Source organism: Eufriesea mexicana, unplaced genomic scaffold (genome assembly GCF_001483705.2).
Source record: "Eufriesea mexicana isolate 0111107269 unplaced genomic scaffold, ASM148370v2 scaffold7569, whole genome shotgun sequence".
NCBI classification, from domain to species: Eukaryota; Metazoa; Arthropoda; class Insecta; order Hymenoptera; family Apidae; genus Eufriesea; species Eufriesea mexicana.
This window is the reverse complement of record NW_016915373.1, coordinates 251,938-272,444: the sequence shown is the minus strand read 5'-3', so window position 1 is coordinate 272,444 and position 20,507 is coordinate 251,938. Positions and strand designations below refer to the sequence as shown.

The following is a 20,507-nucleotide window of genomic DNA, read 5'->3' as shown; positions in this document are numbered from 1 at the left end:
TCAGCAGGATCGAATTTGACTTATGTTCTACATGGTTCAAGATCCATGTTGTTAGCTGCAAAAGAAAAGTAAGTTATTGTAGGTAACGACATCTTACGGTATTGCTGCTTTCGGCCATGATACCGATAATAACGATACAATGATAATTAGGCTAAAAGTTAAATGTTCACGTAATTCAAATTCGTTACCTGATCGATACCGCAATTTATTGCCTTGTTCATTTTTCAGAGAAGTATGAACTCACGATCCTGAAAATTAGGCGTCACTTTTCCGGATTGGAAGGAAGCTTCTTTGTGTTTGAAATATATCGGGATCCCGGGATCCTGAACTAGTGGCATCTGTAATAACAACGTTCGCTCTTGCAGCTCGCCCTATATGTATGCGGCTACGTGAAATGGATTTTTGGAAGCCCGTTCGGACGTGATTAACCACATTTTCGCGGGTATGCTGACTGAGGAGCGCAATCATTAGTAATAATAATTTCATGGACAATAATTATTTTATCACAATAAAATTAAAGATATAAATTTGAAGAAGAATGAAAACGATATTTGATATTCTTATTTATAAATGACGTATCTAATTAATATTTAATTTTTTTGATACATTTGTGTAAGAGATGTGTAAGTGAATTGGATACTCCATAATAAAAAAAAATGAACCGAGTTATCCACTGATTATAATACATAACGTTGTTTAATTGCCATAGTAAATCCGATATAATGTTGTTTATTATTCAATAAATCAATTAATAACAACCTCCTCTGTGGAGATAAGTATTATTCCTACTTTATCTCCTTTAACACTTATTTCTTTTTAAATAATATATAACGGCAAATTTTTAAATTCAGTTCAATTATTTATAATAAAAGGTTTAACTGTATTGCTAGCGTGAATTTGCTGCTTTTAATTATATCTCAACACAAGATTCAAAGAGGGTAACAGAATAAGTAAATGGCAATGAGTAAATTTTGCTTTAAAGTAAGCACTTATAGTACAGTATAATTTCATGGAATATTACCTGCGAGTATTTAATCTAAATTCTTGATATATATTATGAATTTTTTCTTTATTATATTATGTATATAGGTTTTCTAATTTTTCTTCCAGTACAAAATAGGAATGAAAGTTGAAACTCATTAGTAATTTGATATTTGTATGTCAGGCATGAACTGCAAAGTTGACGATTGATGATGTCTTCGTGTATCTTTCTTATTCTCTGTACTGAAGTATGTAGGTATAGAAAGAGAGGAGGACAGGCATACTCTGTCGCCACCTTCTTAAAGCCAACCAAAATATTGTTTTACGTAAATATACGTTCGTGATGAACCACTTTTACCCTTTCCTTTTCACACCTTTTAGGTGCTAGAATTGTAAGTCATCACTATGTCATAAAAAATGGTAGTAGTTATAATTGCAGTCAGACATGTAATAATTATAGGCATAACAATAAGTATGTATCAATTTAATAAATTATCTATCTTTTAAAATAAATTTTTTAAACAATTCTATATGATAACGCATGATTGAATTTTAATAACAATAAATTAAAGTGAATAATGCTTTACTTAAAATTAATTTTGATTTTTAACAAATACTTAAATTGATTTCTTCATTACGTTTATATAATGAAATTTGCAAATAATTATAATATAACTAAAATTATCGTAATGTTTGCAGTATCATGGGGCTATATACTTCAAAAAGTATGAACGAATAAACGAAGAAGTGATCCATTAGGTAGGAAGCCCCAGCTGACACACCCTGACGCTATCAAAACACGCCTTAAAACTTATATTCCTGCGTAACGGCATCGTAGTGGTGGAAAAACTGCGTACGTGAGATAAAATAACAGAGTGTAGTTAACAGGCTTGGGTAAAAATATTCAGCCAGTTTCCACCATTCTCCCCATCCTCTCCTTTTCTCTTTCCTTTTTCATTCTTTTTCTATTTTTTTCCTCTCACTTCTAATTCTTTTATATTCTATGATTACGGTGAATTTTTCCGTAAATGTCTATTTTTCAAATAAAATATTACATCACTGGTTTTATGACAGCTTATGATATATTATTTTCGAGGAAATTGTAATTTTCTTAGCACTGAATAACGAATACCGATTTATATACATATTTTATTATATACGTCTAAATTTAAAAAAAGAAGATTTAATAGCAGAATGTACTTAATTAATTATAAAAAATATTACCTAATAATGTATTTCTCATAGAAATTTATTTTTTAATAATTTTAATAATTTAATAATTTTTTTTATGTAACTGATGCTTTTTTATGTAACTGGCTATGCTTGTTTTATAATTATGTGAAAATTAAACAGTACAACTGATATCAGCACCACATAATGAGTTTTATTTAAAACAATTTATAAATTTTTAATGTTTTGATATTATCTATCGCTGATATATTATCGACTTGATTATATAAAATCATAGTAATATCATCAGCATTTGTTTCTTTTTTTTACTAGAAGATGTCGCTATATCATTATTTAATACAAGTTGCATAATTTTTATTTTTATTAATTTAATATTGTTATTAATCACATAAATTATGTTTATTTAATTTTATTAAGTATTAATTAAAATGTTTGTGAAATTTTCAATTATTGTAACATTTTTTACAAATTAAACTATGCTAAACATTTGTGTAGTTATTGAAATATTATAGTTAAATCCTATTCGGTAAGCTCTATCAATAAACGTAATTAATAGAGTTTAAGAAAAATGTGTAAATTTATTCTTTTCGAATACTTACATATGAAAGGTACAAATTACATATTAACTTTTATAGCTGCAAGTGATATATTATTTTTGTATTTTTGGAATAAATTACAATCTGACGCAGTTTGTCATATTAAATGTTTGGTACTTTGCCAATATCATTACCATTAAAATTATTTATAACAAATCTTTAGTTGTGGCTTATATATTGGTGATGTTAATAGATTTTTACGTGTGATTTCAAATTGCATGATACAAATATGCAAAATTTTATACATTCAAAGCGACAATATGTCGTTTCACAAAAACTTCTTGGATCTGTGTTCAAATATAATCTAAATAAATATAAAATATGTAACACCATGTCTACAAATATTAATCTTACGTACCAGGTAAATAGGTTATGCTTTTCATTCTCATATCGGATAATTATTTTAATGATTTAATTTTACATTAATTATATTTAATTATTATGAAAAAATTTGTTTTAGTTATATGGAATAAAAACTAAGAAATTAATGCAAATACCGCTATTACATTCAAAAAATCAAAGTTTTGGAATTTATTTTCCAAGTTTGTGTAATGCAAGAAATTTTAGCACAAGTTCTATTTATTATCAGCAACCAAATGATCCTACAGAATCTAATAAAGATCCTAAAAAGGATAAATCAAATGACCCTAATGAGTCAGTACTCTTTGCAGTGAAAATATTTTCCGTGCTCTCATTTATAATGTTAACTTACTTAGTATTTGTTTCAATATCTCTCAATAATGTAAGTGTATAATATAAATTTGTAAATAATTGTCAGTTGAAAAGAGATACTTGTACACTGTATTATTTTATGTCAGTCAGCTGTAGTAATACCATGGCCTGATTTTATACATGAATTACTTTTGAAAGGACAAGTTCAAGAAATTATAATACGTCCATTTGATATGCAAATTATAGTGAAACCTGGTGCTACATATAAAGGAAAATCACTCGATTATCGATACATTGTAATTAAAAATAACCGTGATCTCAATTCTGTTGAGGATCAAATTAGAGCTATAGAAAAACGTGTTGGCATTAAAACAGGTATGATTATTAAATATATTTGGAAGAATAATATATATTATTTTATTTTGAAGTATAATCTTTTTATTGTTACTGTATTGAAATCCATTAAATAATTTTTAGAGGATGGAATTTCAATTAGATATGTTCAGAATAATACGAAATTAGCTATGTCATCATTGTTGTTATGGGCGATCTTCTTTGCTGGTGCATATGCGGTTTATCGTCATCCTCTGGTCAAGAAATCATTGAGTAACATTATGCCTTTTAGTAAAGCAAACTATACATTAGTAGAACCTTTTCTTGGCAAAGGTGTTCATTTTAAAGATGTGGCTGGTTTAAAAGAAGCCAAAATAGAAGTCATGGAATTTGTTGATTATCTTAAAAACTCTGAAAAATATACGAAACTTGGTGCTAAAGTACCTAAAGGTATTTTAAGTGTTCATAATTTAAAAATCTGTAATTGCTTTGAAATATTTTCTTCTATAATGCATTCAATATATTTTTAGGAGCCCTACTGTTAGGACCACCAGGTTGTGGTAAAACACTTTTAGCTAAAGCTGTTGCAACTGAAGCAAGTGTTCCATTTTTATCTATGAATGGATCTGAATTCACTGAACTAATAGGTGGATTAGGTGCTGCACGTGTAAGAGATTTATTTGCAGAAGCTAAAAAAAGGTTTTACTAATAATTTTTCTCAATTAAGACAATAATATTATTAATTCATTTGAACATATTTTCATATTATTTGTTTTTCAAGAGCTCCTAGTATTATTTATATAGATGAAATTGATGCAATAGGCAAGAAACGGGCAGATTCATATGTTGAAGGTAGCAACAGTGAATCAGAGAGAACATTAAATCAGCTTTTAGTAGAAATGGATGGAATGATAGCAGCAAAAGATGTTATTATTCTGGCCTCAACAAATAGATCGGAAGTTTTAGATAAAGCTTTATTAAGATGTGGTAGATTTGATAGACATATTTTAATTGATCTTCCTACCTTGCAAGAGAGAGAACAAATTTTTGAGTATCATCTCCAGTCATTATCATTGGAAGGCAAACCAAACCAGTATAGTAAATATTTAGCTCATCTTACTCCAGGTTTTAGTGGTATGTTATTACAATTATTAGTAATTATTAGTAATTGAAATCTTTTTTAATATTTTTACTTTAAATAATATTTTTGAAGGAGCTGATATAGCAAATATTTGCAATGAGGCTGCATTACATGCAGCAAGTGAGAAAAAAGTTAAAGTTGACAATAATGATCTTATGTATGCAATTGATAAAGTATTAGGTGGCACAGTAAAAAGATCTAGTACATTGACACCTTCTGAAAAAAAAACTATCGTTTATCACGAAGCTGGTCATGCATTAGCAGCATGGTTGTTGGAACATTCAAAACCTCTAATTAAAGTAACAGTAGTACCAAGAACAAATAGACGTCTGGGATTTTCTCAGTATTCCGATTCAAATCTGAAACTTCAAACTTCAGACTACCTCCTTGAATATATGTGTGTATTGTTAGGTGGTAGAGTTGCAGAAAATATAATATTTAATAAAGTTTCAACTGGTGCACAGAATGATTTAGAAAAGGTGACAGAAATCGCGTATCGTCAAGTGCAACAATTTGGAATGAGTCCGTCTGTGGGTTTAGTTTCCTTTGACAAAGAACTAACAACGACAGTAAGATACTACATATTCATAATTTACAAAATGGTAATACGTTATTAATTCATACATTTAATTTAATTTATTAACTAGAAGAACAAAAAACCATATAGTAAGAAATTGGGAAGATTAATGGATGCAGAAGTACGAAGAATAATTATCGAAGCATATAAAAAGACTGAAAAATTATTACAAGATAATAGGGATAAATTGATAATAGTATGTATAATTATCCTATATATAAGTTAAATATTAGATATTCTAGAAATTTCCTGTGGATTCGAAAATATCTCTTCAGTTAGTAGTTATTAAATTATATGTTATAGCTCTGTTTCATTTCTAATCTGTTCAAGCAGTTTTTAATATTAATTCATTGTAGTTTAGAAATTACAAATGTTTTCTGAAGTATGTATGTAACAAATCTCTTTACCTAAATTTGTAGTTGGCTGAAACACTTTTGAAGAAGGAAACCTTAACATATAAGGATATAGAAGCATTAATTGGTCCTCCACCTTTTGGAAAAAAAGATCTTATGGACCTTCAGACATGTAACCCAGATATTGAATAAGTAAAATTGATAATACGTACCACATTTTGATAGATACCTAATATTAAGTTCTATAGGACAAACCTTTCATAAAAGATTTGTAGTTCATTTCACAAAGAATAAAAGAGTAAAGAAAACTGTTACCTAATAATCAAATTTTAAAAAAAAATCCTTAAGATGAAACCAAAAAATAAAATTCAAAATTGATTTATTTAGTATAAAATGTTACTTTTTCCTTTTTTAGGACTCTTTGTCACATATAAAAAAAAATGTTCATGTCTGTATCATATAACAAAATATGTTATTATAATATATAAACATAATATATACATTTTATACACAGTGTATTCGATTTATTTGAAAATTTATTCGGAAATATATTTTAAACAAATGTTATAAAATATAAAGAGAATCATATTTATTTGAACCTGCAATAACAGTCACATTTGAACATTTAGATGAAAATATGTATCTTTGTATTGTATATTTTTATAATTAATGTTGAACTATTTTCAAAATACTATATATTTACGTTTTTCGTAAAAATCATATACTGTTAAAACTAAAATATCATTGCCTTTTTTAAGTCACTGAAAACAGTCCTACTATTTAACATATTTTTAATTAAAAACTATAATAAAAAAGAATATAAAAAAATAGATATTTATTAGAAGTAGATACGAGAGGAATACTTTTATTATATTTTCACTGTTTACAGCATATTATTTTTTATAAATAATAGAAACAAGTGTAAAGTATATAACATATTCTTGATGTCTTAAAAAAGTATAAAATTTGGTTTATTGATGAATTATGAATTTATTAAAAAATAATATGAGTAGTAATTAATGTCAAGAAATAAAAAGACAGCAACTTTTTAAGATTATACAAGTCTTTACAAATATTTAAAAGTTTTTGAAAACAAATATAGTAAACTAAATATCCAGTTACATTATACGGACAAAGTATTACCTTTATATTTTTTGCTGTGTAAATGAAAAAATAATTCAAATATCATGTTGCTCATTTAACAAAAATATAATAATATTTAATTAAATAAGAATATTGTACTTTTAGTTCAAACAGAAAAAATGAAACTTTAAAACAGAGGGTTTGTGTTGATATTGTCAAATTGATATTCATTAATGGTATTCTAGATAAGAATAAACATGTATATGCATCTTTTCAAAGAAAATCTAATAAAAAGTGCATATAAGATGCAAATACAAAGTACTTTTGATTTTTATTACAAAGCATAAAGGTCAAATAGTGCAAAATACTTATTATAGAAACTGTAAAAAGCAACAACAAATTCTAAACTAGAATTAGAAACGAAACTAAAAAGAAAGTAAAATTGTACAGTATTTAAAAAAAATGATTTTCAACGTCTTGAAATGTTTAAATTTTCTTATTCAACAAAATGAGTATTTTATAAATTTTTATATTGAAATTACACTTTTTTTGAATATTTGACTTGAAAGAAATGACATATAACATGAAAGGCTCTTGTTTAAAATTTATTGTATAATTAAATTTTGTTAGAAAAAATTTTTTATGTGTACATTCCTTTTGTGTTTTTTTCGTGTACGAAACGATGTGTACAGGGGTAGTACTGTGTCCGAATATTAACGCGAGTAACTGTATATTTGTTATTAATTACACATTATAGGAACAGTTGTTATTAACTGAAATAAATAATAACATTTTTGATTTGTGCTTTCATAGTCAGAATACTACTTTAAACACTATATCACATGTAATGGTAATTAAAACTCATATTTAAACAATAAGGTCTTTAATATCACTCTTGAGCGTACGTTTTAAATGCGTTCCATTCCAATATATCTTTCCACAGCGTTCACAAACATAAAAAATTTGTACATCCTTTAACACCTTTATTGGTACTTTATCAATTTGTATTCTTGTTTGGTATTTTGTTGAACATGTATCAACATTCACAGAATTCATACTAAGTATCCACGTACGATCCTCACATTGCAGTTCATTGTGTGTATATATATCATGTTGCAAATCATTACTCCTTGAATTTGTTGTTACATTTAAATGATATGTATTATCCACAGAATCCACTGGATTTAAGGAAATACTATAATTATTTTTACGTGATAATTTAACATAGCTGAAAAGTTATAAAAGTTTATTAACATTGTTTCCATGTTTAATGAACTTCTAGAAAGTTCTAAGTTCTAGAAAGAAAAAATATTTTATAAACCTTTTCGTGAGTTCATTCATTAATAATTTTGGAACTTTTGCAAATTCATCACTATTACATGCTTGGCATCGACTAAATATATCTCTTTGTGTAATTACAACTCCAAAATAGTTTAATACCTCCCGTAACTGATCTTTGGGAGTATTAGCCAGTACTTGGTAACAATCTTCAGGTGGTATGTATTGTAAAGACTATATTGAATATTAAATATAGTTAAAATAATTAATAATTGTCTAATAATTATTTATTTAAATTATTTAATAATTAATAATTATTATTTTATTATTTAAGCTAATTAAGATTATGAACTTACTTTAAAATATTTTTTAGTTTGAGTTAAAAGCACTCTTTGTTCACTAATTGCTAATTCGATAGATCGTTCTCCGTTCTGATCAAATGCAAAATGAACACAATCGCATCCACAAATTCGTAATTTGCTCATTAATCCACCTAACATTGAATCACAAACTACACGCCAATTATGTATTGGCATAGATTTATATTTAACCACTTCTTTACATGTTTCTTGTGTTTTACTTTCATAATTTATTTGTCTTACAGGTTTCGACGTGTTCACGTAATATGATTTATTTAAATTTCTGGGCTTTGTCAACATTGTTGATTGCATTGGTTTGTTAAAAAAATTGTAATTTTGGTATTTTGGTTTCCAAAAACTTCTTGACTTTTCTAATGGTAATTCTCTTTGGAAATTTTGTTGTTTATTATGATTTAATCCCTTACTCTTGATCAAATGGGACAGTAAGAAAAAGTTTACAAAGGAATCTAAACAATACATAAGTAATTAATTACTTATACAAAAGTTTACCTTTTGTTTAGGCCATTTTATATCTTTTTCTGGTGATTGATGTGGGATACATTGTACTTCGCAGCAAACATCAAAAAATGGTATGTCCAAATGTCTACATTGAATTTCTAATGCTGAATATATTTCTAATAAACAATAGGCATCTAATGCTATAATGTCATAATATATAATTATTATGTTTGATTATTATGTATGTATATATTATTAAAAGAAATTACAAAAGAATTACTAACCAGCATATATTATTTGACTTTCTCTTAGTGGCCTTTGCTCCCAATTAGAAAACTGATCAGATTTATTCAATTTTTGTCCAAAGCACAGTTCTACAAGCTTACTCAAATTTTGTTTAGTAAATTGTTCATTATTCTCGTATGGAAAAACAAATTTATAATCTTCAACCAATTTTTTCCATAAACATACGATATCTAGAAACCCTTGCCCATGTAATTTTACTTTCGATAATGCAGGCATGCTATTACGTATAACTGTTGTATCATGAGCTATACCAAATCCTATATCATCAATTTATGAAAATATAGATAAATAAATTGCGTTTAAAACAGAACTATTTTCATATAAAACTAAAGTAAATTTACCGAGTTTTAAAATATGTCTGTTTTGAAACAGAACTAATCCTAATTTAGTCCATAACTCTGTCAACTCATTTCCCATTGTAGTTACATCTAAGATGTATACATTGTTTATAGTAGCTATTTGTATTAAAGCTAATTCTATCTGTTTTGTACCTAATAATTAATGTAATAAAAATAAATTTACAAATTATAATATAGTAAAAGAAATTTACTTATTGATTTAAAATATTACCGAAGCAAGGTTTCCATTCTGAATCGATACCAACAATAGAGACATCTTTTAATCCATGATCGAGAAATTCTTCAAAACTACAAGGATTATTTACTACTTTAATAGAGTCCCTTGATAATTTTAATTCATAATAATTTATAGGGCCATTGTCAATTTCCCAATCATTCATCTTACTGGTTGAAGCTCCTTCATTTATACCTACATAATAAAATTTTGTAAAATAGTATATAGTTGGAATAACAATAATAAAGAATAATTATTACCTTCACATTCATTTAGTTCCTCTTCATATGATATTGACCATGGCCAATTTTTTTTAGGTATATTAAATCTTTTTGCCCAATATAAAGCTTCATTTGCATCCTTGTCATTAATTAACATTCTTATCATAGCAAGTTGTAACGCTTCATCATCTCCTACTGTATCTTGTACCAACTCCCTCCAACTAGCAGTACCTTGATTTAAAAATAGCTGACATTTTATTCACATTATTAGGTGACTTATATTATGTAAAAATCAACATACTTAAACTATGTTCCACATAACGTTTATGTATGAGGAATCGTAAGGCGCCTTCACATCTTTTTTTATTTAAATTAGGACAAAATTCTGGTGGCAGGTTATATAATTTGATAAAACGTGCTATTAGTTTAGTCATAGGTTTTATGTTTGTTGTAAACATCTTTACATCTGGTATATTATTTTTTCTATAATATATTAAAAATAGTATTATGCTTAAAATCTTTTTAACTTACATAGTGAAACTTACATAATTATATTATTTAGCTGGACATGCAGGCTACTATCAGGTCCAATTAAATTATCCAAATACAAGACTATAGCTTTCTGTAATTCAGGACAATTAGCTAGAAAATCTTCCACAATTACTAATTTATTCTGTAGAATAAGTGGCATTATTAAGGATTCTGGATTTGAAAAATAATTTTGTAATTGCAATATAATTGCATAGTGTGCTGCTTCTTTGTATTTTTTTTCTTGAATAATTTGCTGTAAAAGTATAGAATTTATAATACAATAATTTTAAACTTGATTATTATAATATCTTTATTTTATATTATAAAATACTATAATATATTTATAAAATCATAATACCTTTATAATATTAATAAATTTTTCTTTGTGTTCTATGAAATCATATGTAATTGCAACCATCTTAATTAATTCTATATTATTTTGTTTAATGATCAATCGAAATGTTGCTAGTTTTAGATCTAGAACCAGGAACTCTTTGTACATTTCTTTTCTTAATTCTAACCATTTTGCATATTCTTCTATGACTATAATGCATACAAATATATTAATACCTCTAATATCATAGTATTTTTATAACAATTTATATAATATTAATACTACGATAAAAGCCACGTATTCAACAAATTTTAGTAATATTACTCAATTAACAAATAAATTTATACATTTCTACACATTAATAAGTATAACCTATTTGTGTAATATAATTATTTTAAAAAATAAACCTGTGAATGCTAAAGATGAATTCTTTTTAATATGTTTAAAATCTGATATATTTACTAATATTCGTAATGTGCTCAAATATGGATTAGGTGCACTTTCAAAATACTCTACCAATGTTTTGCTCAAAACATTATCCTTCTTCCCTGTAAAAATATATAAAAAATAATTAATAAAAATAAAAAATTCTATTATTATAGTATAATGTATACTTACTTAATTGCCATATATGTTCCAAAGATTTAAGCCATTCCTTCGTAGCTTCGTCTACATATGAGAAAAATGTCAAAACTTCATCATTATTTACAGAAACTTTTACTACTGATAAATTATCAATGTGATGAGCGTTTTGAAATTCGTTTGACATTGCTTCTGTTGGTATATATTAATAGTATATTGATAAAACGCGTAATAAATAGTAATAATATGTTATGTTTACTAATTATTACCCTTAATAAAAAACAATTCAATTGGTACGTTTTACTTATTCCTTGTTTAATCATCAACTTATCTTTTACTATCACGGCTACCTTAAATTATAGTTTGAGAAAAGGAAGTTAATTCGGTGAAACAATTTAGTATAAAAGGGAAAGATAAATTTCTGAGGTTTACAATAGTATATATGCATGAAGCATGATAATAAAATTCCCTATACGATTAAATTTCCTATTTATAATTAGATATTGAGCAAGTTTAAAAAAATAATAGCTTCTTTATGACTATCTTCTTTAAAGTTTTAAACAAATTATATTCAATCATAAATAAAAAGCTTTATAACAGAATTTACAGATATTTCGAAACAAAATGAAATCGTTAAGACGATTTCTATGCAGATTCTAAAATTTGTCGTTTTAGAACACATGGTTGACTTTACATTTTGTTTATGATCAGTCACCGCTTATTATATCATTACTAGTTATAGGAGAGATTGTAATGATACGTAGTAAAAAGTTTGTGTTTTCTAAAGTCGAATTGAATTTTCTTCGGATTCAAGTTTCCTTGTTCTTTGACTATTTCAAACATGATGAAACATAAGCTGCCAGAAAATTGGATTGTATTAAATTCAAAGTCGCATCCGCATAGAGTTTACTATTTTAATGTTAAAACAAATCAATCTTCTTGGGTAGAACCAATAGGAGATCAAACAGAACAAGTATTTTAGCTTTTTACCTTTGTTATTGGTGTTAATAGAAGTAAAAAGTTGATAATATATTACTAGTACTTTTGGATTCATAATATTTTCTTATCTGTAGAGACTTACAAGCTACATTTATTCTTCAAGTTGTTATACTTTTTATAAATAATTTAGTCATGATTAATAATATTTCATTTTGTATTTATATTGTAATAAATTGTTTATTAAAAGTGGAACAATTACAAACAATTTTATTGTTTACATTACAAAGGACTCAGTTGGATGTTCAAAAAGGCGTAAAATATCATTACAAAAAGATGACATTAACCAGGTTCAGTCTATTGTTTCTGAACATAATGTATCTGAAGCAAAAATGTCTAAAAGAAAGAAACTTATTGATAAGCGTTCTATTGAACAAACACAAAAGAAAACTAATGAAGGAAAAGAAACTCCACAGATGAAAGCAATTCGTGAAAAAATGTTAAAAAGAATGGAAAAGAATAGTATTAAAGCTCAGAATTCTAAATCAACTAAGGATATGGCAAAATTATCACCTCAAAAGCTTGATAAATCTAGTTCATGGGTGCAAAAATCTGATACTCATTTAAATTTAGAAGTAACTCCTACGCCACAAATGCAGATACTTTTAGAAAAAATAGAGGAAAGAACACCAAAATATAAATCTAGAACGAAAAAGGCAGAGGAAGACAAAAATACAATATATAGGCAAAAGAAACCAATTAAAACACGATCAAGAAATCAAAATGTAAATGAACAAAAAACTATTTCAAAGGTTTCCTTAGAAAATAAAAATCAGAAAGAAGAACAAAAAGGTCCAAACATTGGTTAGTATAATTAGAGAAATTATGCTATATTGTTTTATTTATTTAGTTAAGAAGTTAAGATAGAGAAATACTAATTTAAATTATGTTATATAATAGCAACAATAGAAAAGAAATTACAGAATAAAAAGAAGAATAAAAAATCCAAGTTGAAAAGGCAGTGTAAAAAGTTGTTAAAAGTAAATTTAGGCAATGAGCGCATGGAAAAATTGAGGGAAAACTTAACAACAAAATATGATAGTTTGAATGATATTTCTTCTCCATTGGCAAGTTCTTCTCCATTAGATAAATTTGGTAATTATTGTAATATTTTTATAAGATTATAAGCTAGAAATAATTTTTCATTTTTTTTCATTTTCTATCTGCCAGTAGGGGAAAAATTACCAAACATTCATAAAAATGTTGAAGTTAGACTAGTACGTTTAAAAGAGAGATTTATAAATGATAAAATTTCTATTAATAAAAATTCATGTACTGGCAAAGGAGAGGAAACAGTAAACTTGTCTGAAAAATCAATAACAACTGTAGATGACTTAATAAAACAATCCAATGAAAATTCTTTGTATGAAGAAATGGATTGGGAACCATTGGAAGATGAAAAAATTACATTTGAAGTAATGTCAAGTATTTTTATAAATATATTTATTCAGTTGTCGTAAACAAATGTTTGTAGTAAATGATAGATGTATAAAAAAACATAATAGAAGAAATTATATATTTTAAGTTACTATAGTATAACATGCTTATGTCACTTAGGTTCAAGCTGTTAGAACACAACTTTGTTCAGGAAATAATTTGCATACATCCTGTAATATACCTTGCAGTACTTCAAAGTATGCCTTATTGATGGAGCAACAAACAAGAAAGTATCTGTATATTGTTGTTGATACAAATGTGTTCTTATCAAATATCAATGCTATTGATTTGGCAAGAGAAACTACTTTCAAAAGTTATGATCATTCAATAATTGTGGTACCATGGACTGTCATACGTGTAAATAATCCTTTATACTTTTTATTTATCTTGTTACTTTTTTAAATTTTTTAATTTCGTAAATTTTTGATTGTAGGAGCTTGATTATATTAAAGATGATAATGGCAAATCAAAATCAACAACATTGTGTGTTAAAGCCAGAAAAGCTATAAATTATATTCACAAACTTTTTTCTTCTAAAGAACCATATATTATAGGACAAACATCAGAAGACGTCGCAAGAAATAAAGTAAAATTTTCTGTTGACTGTCCAGATGATGAAATTTTACAGACTTGTTTACAAATTCGAGATTTAGGGAAATCCGTGGTAAGTTATTTATTCTGTAAGTAATTGTAAAATTTCAGTGTTATTTAAAATTGTTATTCCTTATTATTTAGGTCTTATTATCATATGATATGAATCTCTGCAACAAAGCTATGATTTATGATATTGTCACACTTGGGAGGAATGATCCCCTCGAAAAAATCGATTATCTCAATGCTACTACCTTTATAAATGAGTCAATATCTCATTTTAATAATGATACTACATCAATTCTAAGTCAGGAACTGTATTTATCAGATGAAATATATGAGGATATAAAAAGTGTTACAAGAGACTTTCTGACAGTAGTAAGTATAAACAAGATTTAATACGATTAGAAAGTACAAGACATAGGTGTATGGCAATAGATAATAAATTTTGGTACAGATAGTCAGCAAAGAAATGTATACATTATATGGAGAATCTTGGGAAAAGTATGTTGTTATAAGACCACCTTGGACAACTGTAACTGTTTTAAAATGTGCTGTAAAACATTGGATAGCTGCTATAAGTGAGTCATTTCGAAGAAAAGCAGGAGTTATTATGAAAGAACTGTTAGAAATATTTGAAAATACAACTGGTAATTTTAATATTATTTCAGTAACAATCATTTTTTTTCCGGAAAATGTTTATTAATGAACAAATATTTCTTTTTCAGGCAAAAGGTCTTTAAAAGAAAATAGTTATATTTTGAATAAGTGCAGCGACTTGATACAGATGGTTAATATAGACAAACATTCAGATTTAATGTTACGAATTTCTAGAAAGATTGATGTAATTTATCTCATAATTTTTTTCTACTAATATTGTATTAAAATATTTCGGAATAATTTGTATTTATAATATTATTGTCTTCTAGGAGTTGAAAGAAAAATGTCAAGATTATGAGTCTCGGATAAATAATCAAAAATTATGTGACGCAATTGGAATCGAAAACAATATTGAGGAACAAGAATGTAGAGCACAAAAAGCTTTTCAGTATTTTGAAATGGCATATGTTTATGCTCGTGACATGTGGTAAATTCTATAATTAACAATATCATTATATTGTTATTATATTATATCACATTAATATAATTATAATTAGTAATATTTATTTATAATGTGTTACTAACATGCTTTTTATTATTATTATTATACAGTGGAATGGCGGCTGAAGTGGTAGGAATGCCTTGCAGTTTTCAATATAATATTCCAAATCCACTTCCACCTATAGATTATGTAAAACAAATACAACCAGAACTTGCAGCAAATGTAAATAAACTATTATGTAGTCTGAGCGCGTAAGTTATTTATTAATAAATTATTTAAGAAATATTTTACACGCATTCTTTGTAATAATTATGTATTATTGTAGTGTAACAGAGCAAGTTAAAAGTTCTTGTATAGATTATCGATCATTAACAAATTTACATCAAACATTGATAACATTTCTACCTGAGTCTGCTCCAGCAGCAATGAAATTGATTGACATTGATTTAGTGCCTCTTGATATATATTGTTGCATAAAACGAAAGGAAGATATTCTAACTAGAGGTTTGCGACAACTGCAAGAACTCAGTACTCACTTTTGTAGATTAGCAAGCTATAAATGTACATAACCGTATATGTATAAACTAACTACTAAGGTTCTTTTGAATTCAGTTGCACTCGTTTGTTTACAAAGTACATGTACAAGTTTTGTTAAATATTAGTCTAAGTTTCATAATTATATAGTATAGTATGACTATAATACACTTTTATGGTAAATGGTATATTTTTAAACAAACTAAAAATATCTTAAACATTTTTATTAACAGTTCTATATAATACAAGAAGTAATTTTTGTACAACGTGGAAAATAAAAATGCACAGCCAGAATAGTGATACGTATGAAATTATGTTCCCTGGCAATCTTTAATAAAACAATTTAATCTCCAATAAAGCAATTTAATCTTCAATGGAACAATTTGTCAATATTCTGATAATTGGGCGTTATCTTTGTAAATTTAATTTCTGTATAACTTTGGAAATCCCTCTGAAGGTGGCTGTAACCAGTTTTCTTTCGAATAGGAGGTATGATGCGTCTCAATTACATGAAATGTGTAAGCATGCCTTGATTTGTTATTTTTATTTGGATACGAGAAATGTACTACTTGTCCATGAATGAGAATGCAGGTTCCTTTGCTAACTGGTACTGGCCGAAAATTACTAAGTTGATAACATGGTGCAGCTTTGTCGTAGACCAATAATTCTTTGGAATCTGGATTCTTATTCCTTACGTAACGTCGATGAACACCGCTTCGATGAGAACCTGGTGCGATCCACAGACATCCATTTTCTTGAGTAGCGTCTTCTAAAGCAATCCAAAAACCAACTAGTTTTACAGGATCAGTATATAAATATGTTGCATCTTGATGCATGATCACTGCAAAAAATATTATACTTAGTTGTTAAAAATTAAATTAAAAATAAGTTAACTTAATTTAAACATCATAAAAATAAGAACTTTTGTGATGTAACTTTTAAGGGCAAAAGTAATTTACGAGGAAGCGATGACAAGAAACATTTTTGGTTTTATTTGTAATAATCTAATTTGTTTCAATGTACCTTCTGATCCGATATGTGGATTTTTGTAAATGTACATTGATTGACAAACAGCCGGTTCTTCATAATCCAATTGAAAAACTGTTTCTTTAACTCTTTCGTCGAAAGTATACTTCTTGAACGTGGGATGAAGCCAATGAAGGGCATGACCTATCTACAATTGTAACAAAAAGAACAATCAATATTTGAATAAATACATAATAATTATAAATGTTTATTGTTTTCTTTAAATTAAAGTTTATTTTTTATTATACCTTGTTTAAGGATATTCGAGGATGAACTTTTAACTTCCCATCATTGTCTAGGGCTTCGGATTCGAAAAATACACTAATCTTGTTAGCGCTATCCAGAAAATATTTATCTTTGCTCTGCTATAGTAAATAAATTTAAGATATAAGCACGTGTCAATGGTATTTAATGGATAAAATATACTTTTTTATTTAATGTACCTGTGATTCTATTGTATTAAAAATTTTTCTTTCACTTTCGGGAGGTAAATTATTAGTGAATTCTTCGCCGCAAAATTTGAGTTCGTCAATTTCTTCTGGTTGAAAGAAGTCTTCCAGGACAACAAAGCCATTTTTTTCAAACTATAAAAATTAAAGTATTTTATTTGGTTGCTAATTATATAATTAATCATAATTCTTGATTTAAATTATTTAATTATTTTTTAATAACTCAATCAAAAATTTAATATTTTTTTTTCGTACAAATAATAAGTATTTCTTCTTACCACCTCTTAATAAAACAAAATATATTTGATAATATATATTATTAATATAATTCATACGTTTATAAACATTCGTTTGTTGGTTATATACTCGTATATATGTACATTGCATATGTATGTACATATAAACAGTTTAGTAAATACATCAAGTTTGATTAGGGTCTGTTTTTCTTATATTTTCAAAATATTATTAATTTAATTATTTACTAAAATTTTATTATATCTGTTGCTATTTATGATAATTATTTGTACCTTTTCAATAGCAAAACTTACAAAAAGAAAAACAAAACTTACTTAGGTAAAATATGTAGAAAATTAAACCTTTTTTGTTAGTCTTTATCCTTTTATTAATTTATTTATTTATTTTTTAAATTCATTTATGCTTACATGTAGGATTATTAAAAAAATAAAGAATTATTTACAGATTATATACAGTTAATGTATTAAAAAGAAAAAAAAGAAATAAATTAATAAATTAATTTATAAAATAGTTGAATAATTGAGCGGAACGTGATTCTACAACGACATGATCATAATTGAACCGGAACATTTTTTTTAAATATTTAAATCAAATATTAAAGAATTTCATAATCTACTTATAGTCTACAGAAAAACTGATTCTTTTCCTTTACTGCAATTTAATTACATATATCGTGAAATTTGTGGTAGTACTAAAAAATTCCTCCAATATTACGGATGAATCAGGCGAATAAGCGTGAATCGGCGAGTTCAGAATTCAGAAATAGAAAGGCGTGCACGTGGGCGTCCATTCTTCTCCGTGAATGGTCATGTTGCAACCTTCCGCGTTTCACGAGTCTGCGAGCCCAGATCTTACATGTTCATTAAAAATGTGATTCAGTTCATATTCTAGATTGTTCTTTCAATCAATTTCTTATTTAATGATTAAATATCTCCAGAAGAAACAAGCATAGAGATAATTGTAGATCGTCAGATCGTAGATTAATTTCGTAGCGATAAATTACCATTGATAACGAGTCTTTGTTCTTAGTAATCATAGCACGTTTAAATGTATACTGCGCATGTCAGTCTCATGCTATTGTAGATTATGCCTTACGATGTCGAATCATTTGGAGACAATTCTTTGTTGAAATACAAATCTTATATTCAATAGCATAATAAAAAAAAGGAAGAAAAAAAAAATGAACAAATTAGTAAAATTGAATTTGTCAATTATTTTACATTATATTTGAAAAATTATATTAAAAAAGGAAGTAAGTGATTTTATTGGTTCATTTATGGTTTCGAATAAATATATTTATTATTTCATATTGTAAATATCATAGTATTTGGAAATAAAATGATAATTACGTAGATCATTTTCAGAATCATTGAATGTTATTCCACTGCAAATTAATCAAGATATATCTGGCAATATGAAATTTGCAGTATTAATCCAAAGTTAAATAAAAACATCTTTTGAAAGGAAAAAAAAGTTTTTGATGATTGTCATATAATATTCTGATGTATAATTTCACTTTTAACTACATTTTAGTCTGGAAAAAGGAAAAAAATAGTGAAAAACGAAAGGATTGTTGCAATGAGAAGAGAGGATTTTCAATAAAGAAGCATGGTATATAGAACAGAATGTGCGCATTAATCTTCTATTTTGTACAATGCGCGCAATACTTTACTTATTGTACCTTAATGTTAAGTTACGATTACAAATATACCATATCGTATTCTCACGTTAAACTGTCCATGCATCGATTATGAAATTATAACTTTATTGATTTCTTACCGTGTTTTAGGGTATGTTAGAGTGATACATTTAAAACAATTTATGTTAATTTAATTATTATTAGTTATACAAAATTTTATACATATAATTATAAATGATATAAAGTCTTTATTTTATCATAGTCACTTCATCGAATTTCTTATGTTTTCATTTTCAGTCCACCTGCTTTTCTGTCGATATTGAATTAAAAAATACTTAATTTCTTTACTAACTGAAAATTCACACCTACATAAATAATATATCACTTAGTGCGATAAATGATTCTCTGTAATCATAAAAAAATCAAACGCATCATTTGTGAAAAGAATAATTACATATCTAATTATTAACTTATTCTGTTAAATGATGTTGTTAATTGAAGTCTCTTAAACTGATTTTAATATTCCATTAAAGAAATTAACTTTTCAACTGCGGCGTATATCCATTTTTCGAAATTGCGTGGGAAAAACAAGAACTATGTTTCCTCGTCCAGATATACGACATAATGTTCGTTGGCCTCTCTTGGCCGTCTAATTGTCACTTTTCTTAACCGGAATCTTAATATAATGCAGCGTATGATTGCTTGAATGAATATAAGTTCTTGGATGAATTATATTTTCATTATATTTGTTTGTTTGTTTCTTCTGAATTTATCTTTATCAAATTTTATTTTCAATTGTGATGTGTAAACATTAATGTAGCAATTCATCTACATAAAATAGAATTATAACATAGTAAATTTTGGCTCTTCTATATGTTTTATAGAAAATTATAATAATTACTTTTATA

The 20,507-nt window shown here is 26.4% G+C and overlaps 4 protein-coding genes across 6 annotated transcripts in view; 2 read left to right on the top strand and 2 right to left on the bottom strand.

The window, feature by feature from the left end:
• The first annotated feature begins 2,997 nt into the window (after positions 1-2,997).
• Positions 2,998-6,136, top strand: Spg7 (SPG7 matrix AAA peptidase subunit, paraplegin). Its single transcript, XM_017907294.1, has 9 exons — positions 2,998-3,129; positions 3,229-3,510; positions 3,587-3,815; positions 3,918-4,223; positions 4,304-4,472; positions 4,555-4,907; positions 4,987-5,483; positions 5,562-5,687; positions 5,911-6,136. The coding sequence occupies exons 1-9, from the start codon at positions 2,998-3,000 to the stop codon at positions 6,034-6,036; spliced, it is 2,220 nt and encodes a 739-aa protein (XP_017762783.1). The 3' UTR covers positions 6,037-6,136.
• A 1,441-nt stretch (positions 6,137-7,577) lies between these two features.
• Positions 7,578-11,757, bottom strand: Nbr (exonuclease mut-7 homolog). Of its 2 annotated transcripts, XM_017907296.1 has the most exons (14): positions 11,607-11,757; positions 11,396-11,536; positions 11,013-11,197; positions 10,669-10,907; positions 10,425-10,606; positions 10,163-10,354; positions 9,900-10,097; positions 9,671-9,820; positions 9,308-9,586; positions 9,075-9,223; positions 8,562-8,990; positions 8,249-8,439; positions 7,833-8,155; positions 7,578-7,700 (listed from the first exon to the last, which is right to left on the bottom strand). In XM_017907296.1, exons 1-14 carry the CDS (start codon positions 11,755-11,757, stop codon positions 7,672-7,674), a joined length of 2,838 nt encoding a protein of 945 aa, XP_017762785.1. In that variant the 3' UTR covers positions 7,578-7,671. The 2 variants fall into 2 exon arrangements, with proteins under 2 accessions (XP_017762785.1, XP_017762784.1); XM_017907295.1 differs by having other exon boundaries at positions 7,578-8,155.
• A 583-nt stretch (positions 11,758-12,340) lies between these two features.
• On the top strand, positions 12,341-16,642 carry Swt1 (Swt1 RNA endoribonuclease). The gene is made up of 13 exons (XM_017907275.1): positions 12,341-12,543; positions 12,797-13,370; positions 13,467-13,661; positions 13,737-13,981; positions 14,124-14,360; positions 14,437-14,667; positions 14,739-14,972; positions 15,052-15,244; positions 15,323-15,438; positions 15,524-15,681; positions 15,807-15,947; positions 16,022-16,257; positions 16,464-16,642. Exons 1-13 carry the CDS (start codon positions 12,412-12,414, stop codon positions 16,562-16,564), a joined length of 2,793 nt encoding a protein of 930 aa, XP_017762764.1. The 5' UTR covers positions 12,341-12,411; the 3' UTR covers positions 16,565-16,642.
• Phyhd1 (Phytanoyl-CoA dioxygenase domain containing 1) overlaps positions 16,580-20,507 on the bottom strand; it is a 7,030-nt gene continuing 3,102 nt past the window's right edge. The window contains exons 2-5 of one of the 2 annotated variants that reach the window (XM_017907285.1): positions 17,700-17,840; positions 17,505-17,621; positions 17,254-17,404; positions 16,580-17,071 (exon numbers count right to left, since the gene is read on the bottom strand). In XM_017907285.1, coding sequence (XP_017762774.1) covers positions 16,653-17,071; positions 17,254-17,404; positions 17,505-17,621; positions 17,700-17,840 — 828 coding nt within the window. In that variant the 3' untranslated portion in view covers positions 16,580-16,652. The remainder of the gene's footprint in view (positions 17,072-17,253; positions 17,405-17,504; positions 17,622-17,699; positions 17,841-20,507) is intronic. The other variant, XM_017907287.1, reaches the window with a different exon arrangement.

Bases quoted from the DNA above. Each gene is read 5' to 3' on its own strand.
- Spg7 (XM_017907294.1), top strand. From the start codon at position 2,998: ATGCAAAATTTTATACATTCAAAGCGACAATATGTCGTTTCACAAAAA. The intron at 4,224-4,303 runs GTATTTTAAGTG...ATATATTTTTAG, and splicing joins TGGTGCTAAAGTACCTAAAG to GAGCCCTACTGTTAGGACCA. The intron at 4,473-4,554 runs GTTTTACTAATA...TTGTTTTTCAAG, and splicing joins TTTGCAGAAGCTAAAAAAAG to AGCTCCTAGTATTATTTATA.
- Nbr (XM_017907295.1), bottom strand. From the start codon at position 11,757: ATGTCAAACGAATTTCAAAACGCTCATCACATTGATAATTTATCAGTA. The intron at 9,821-9,899 runs GTAATATTTTAA...ATTAATTATTAG, and splicing joins AGAATGGAAACCTTGCTTCG to GTACAAAACAGATAGAATTA. The intron at 8,440-8,561 runs GTAAGTTCATAA...TATTCAATATAG, and splicing joins AAACTAAAAAATATTTTAAA to TCTTTACAATACATACCACC.
- Swt1 (XM_017907275.1), top strand. From the start codon at position 12,412: ATGATGAAACATAAGCTGCCAGAAAATTGGATTGTATTAAATTCAAAG. The intron at 13,982-14,123 runs GTAATGTCAAGT...TATGTCACTTAG, and splicing joins ATGAAAAAATTACATTTGAA to GTTCAAGCTGTTAGAACACA. The intron at 14,973-15,051 runs GTAAGTATAAAC...ATTTTGGTACAG, and splicing joins CAAGAGACTTTCTGACAGTA to ATAGTCAGCAAAGAAATGTA.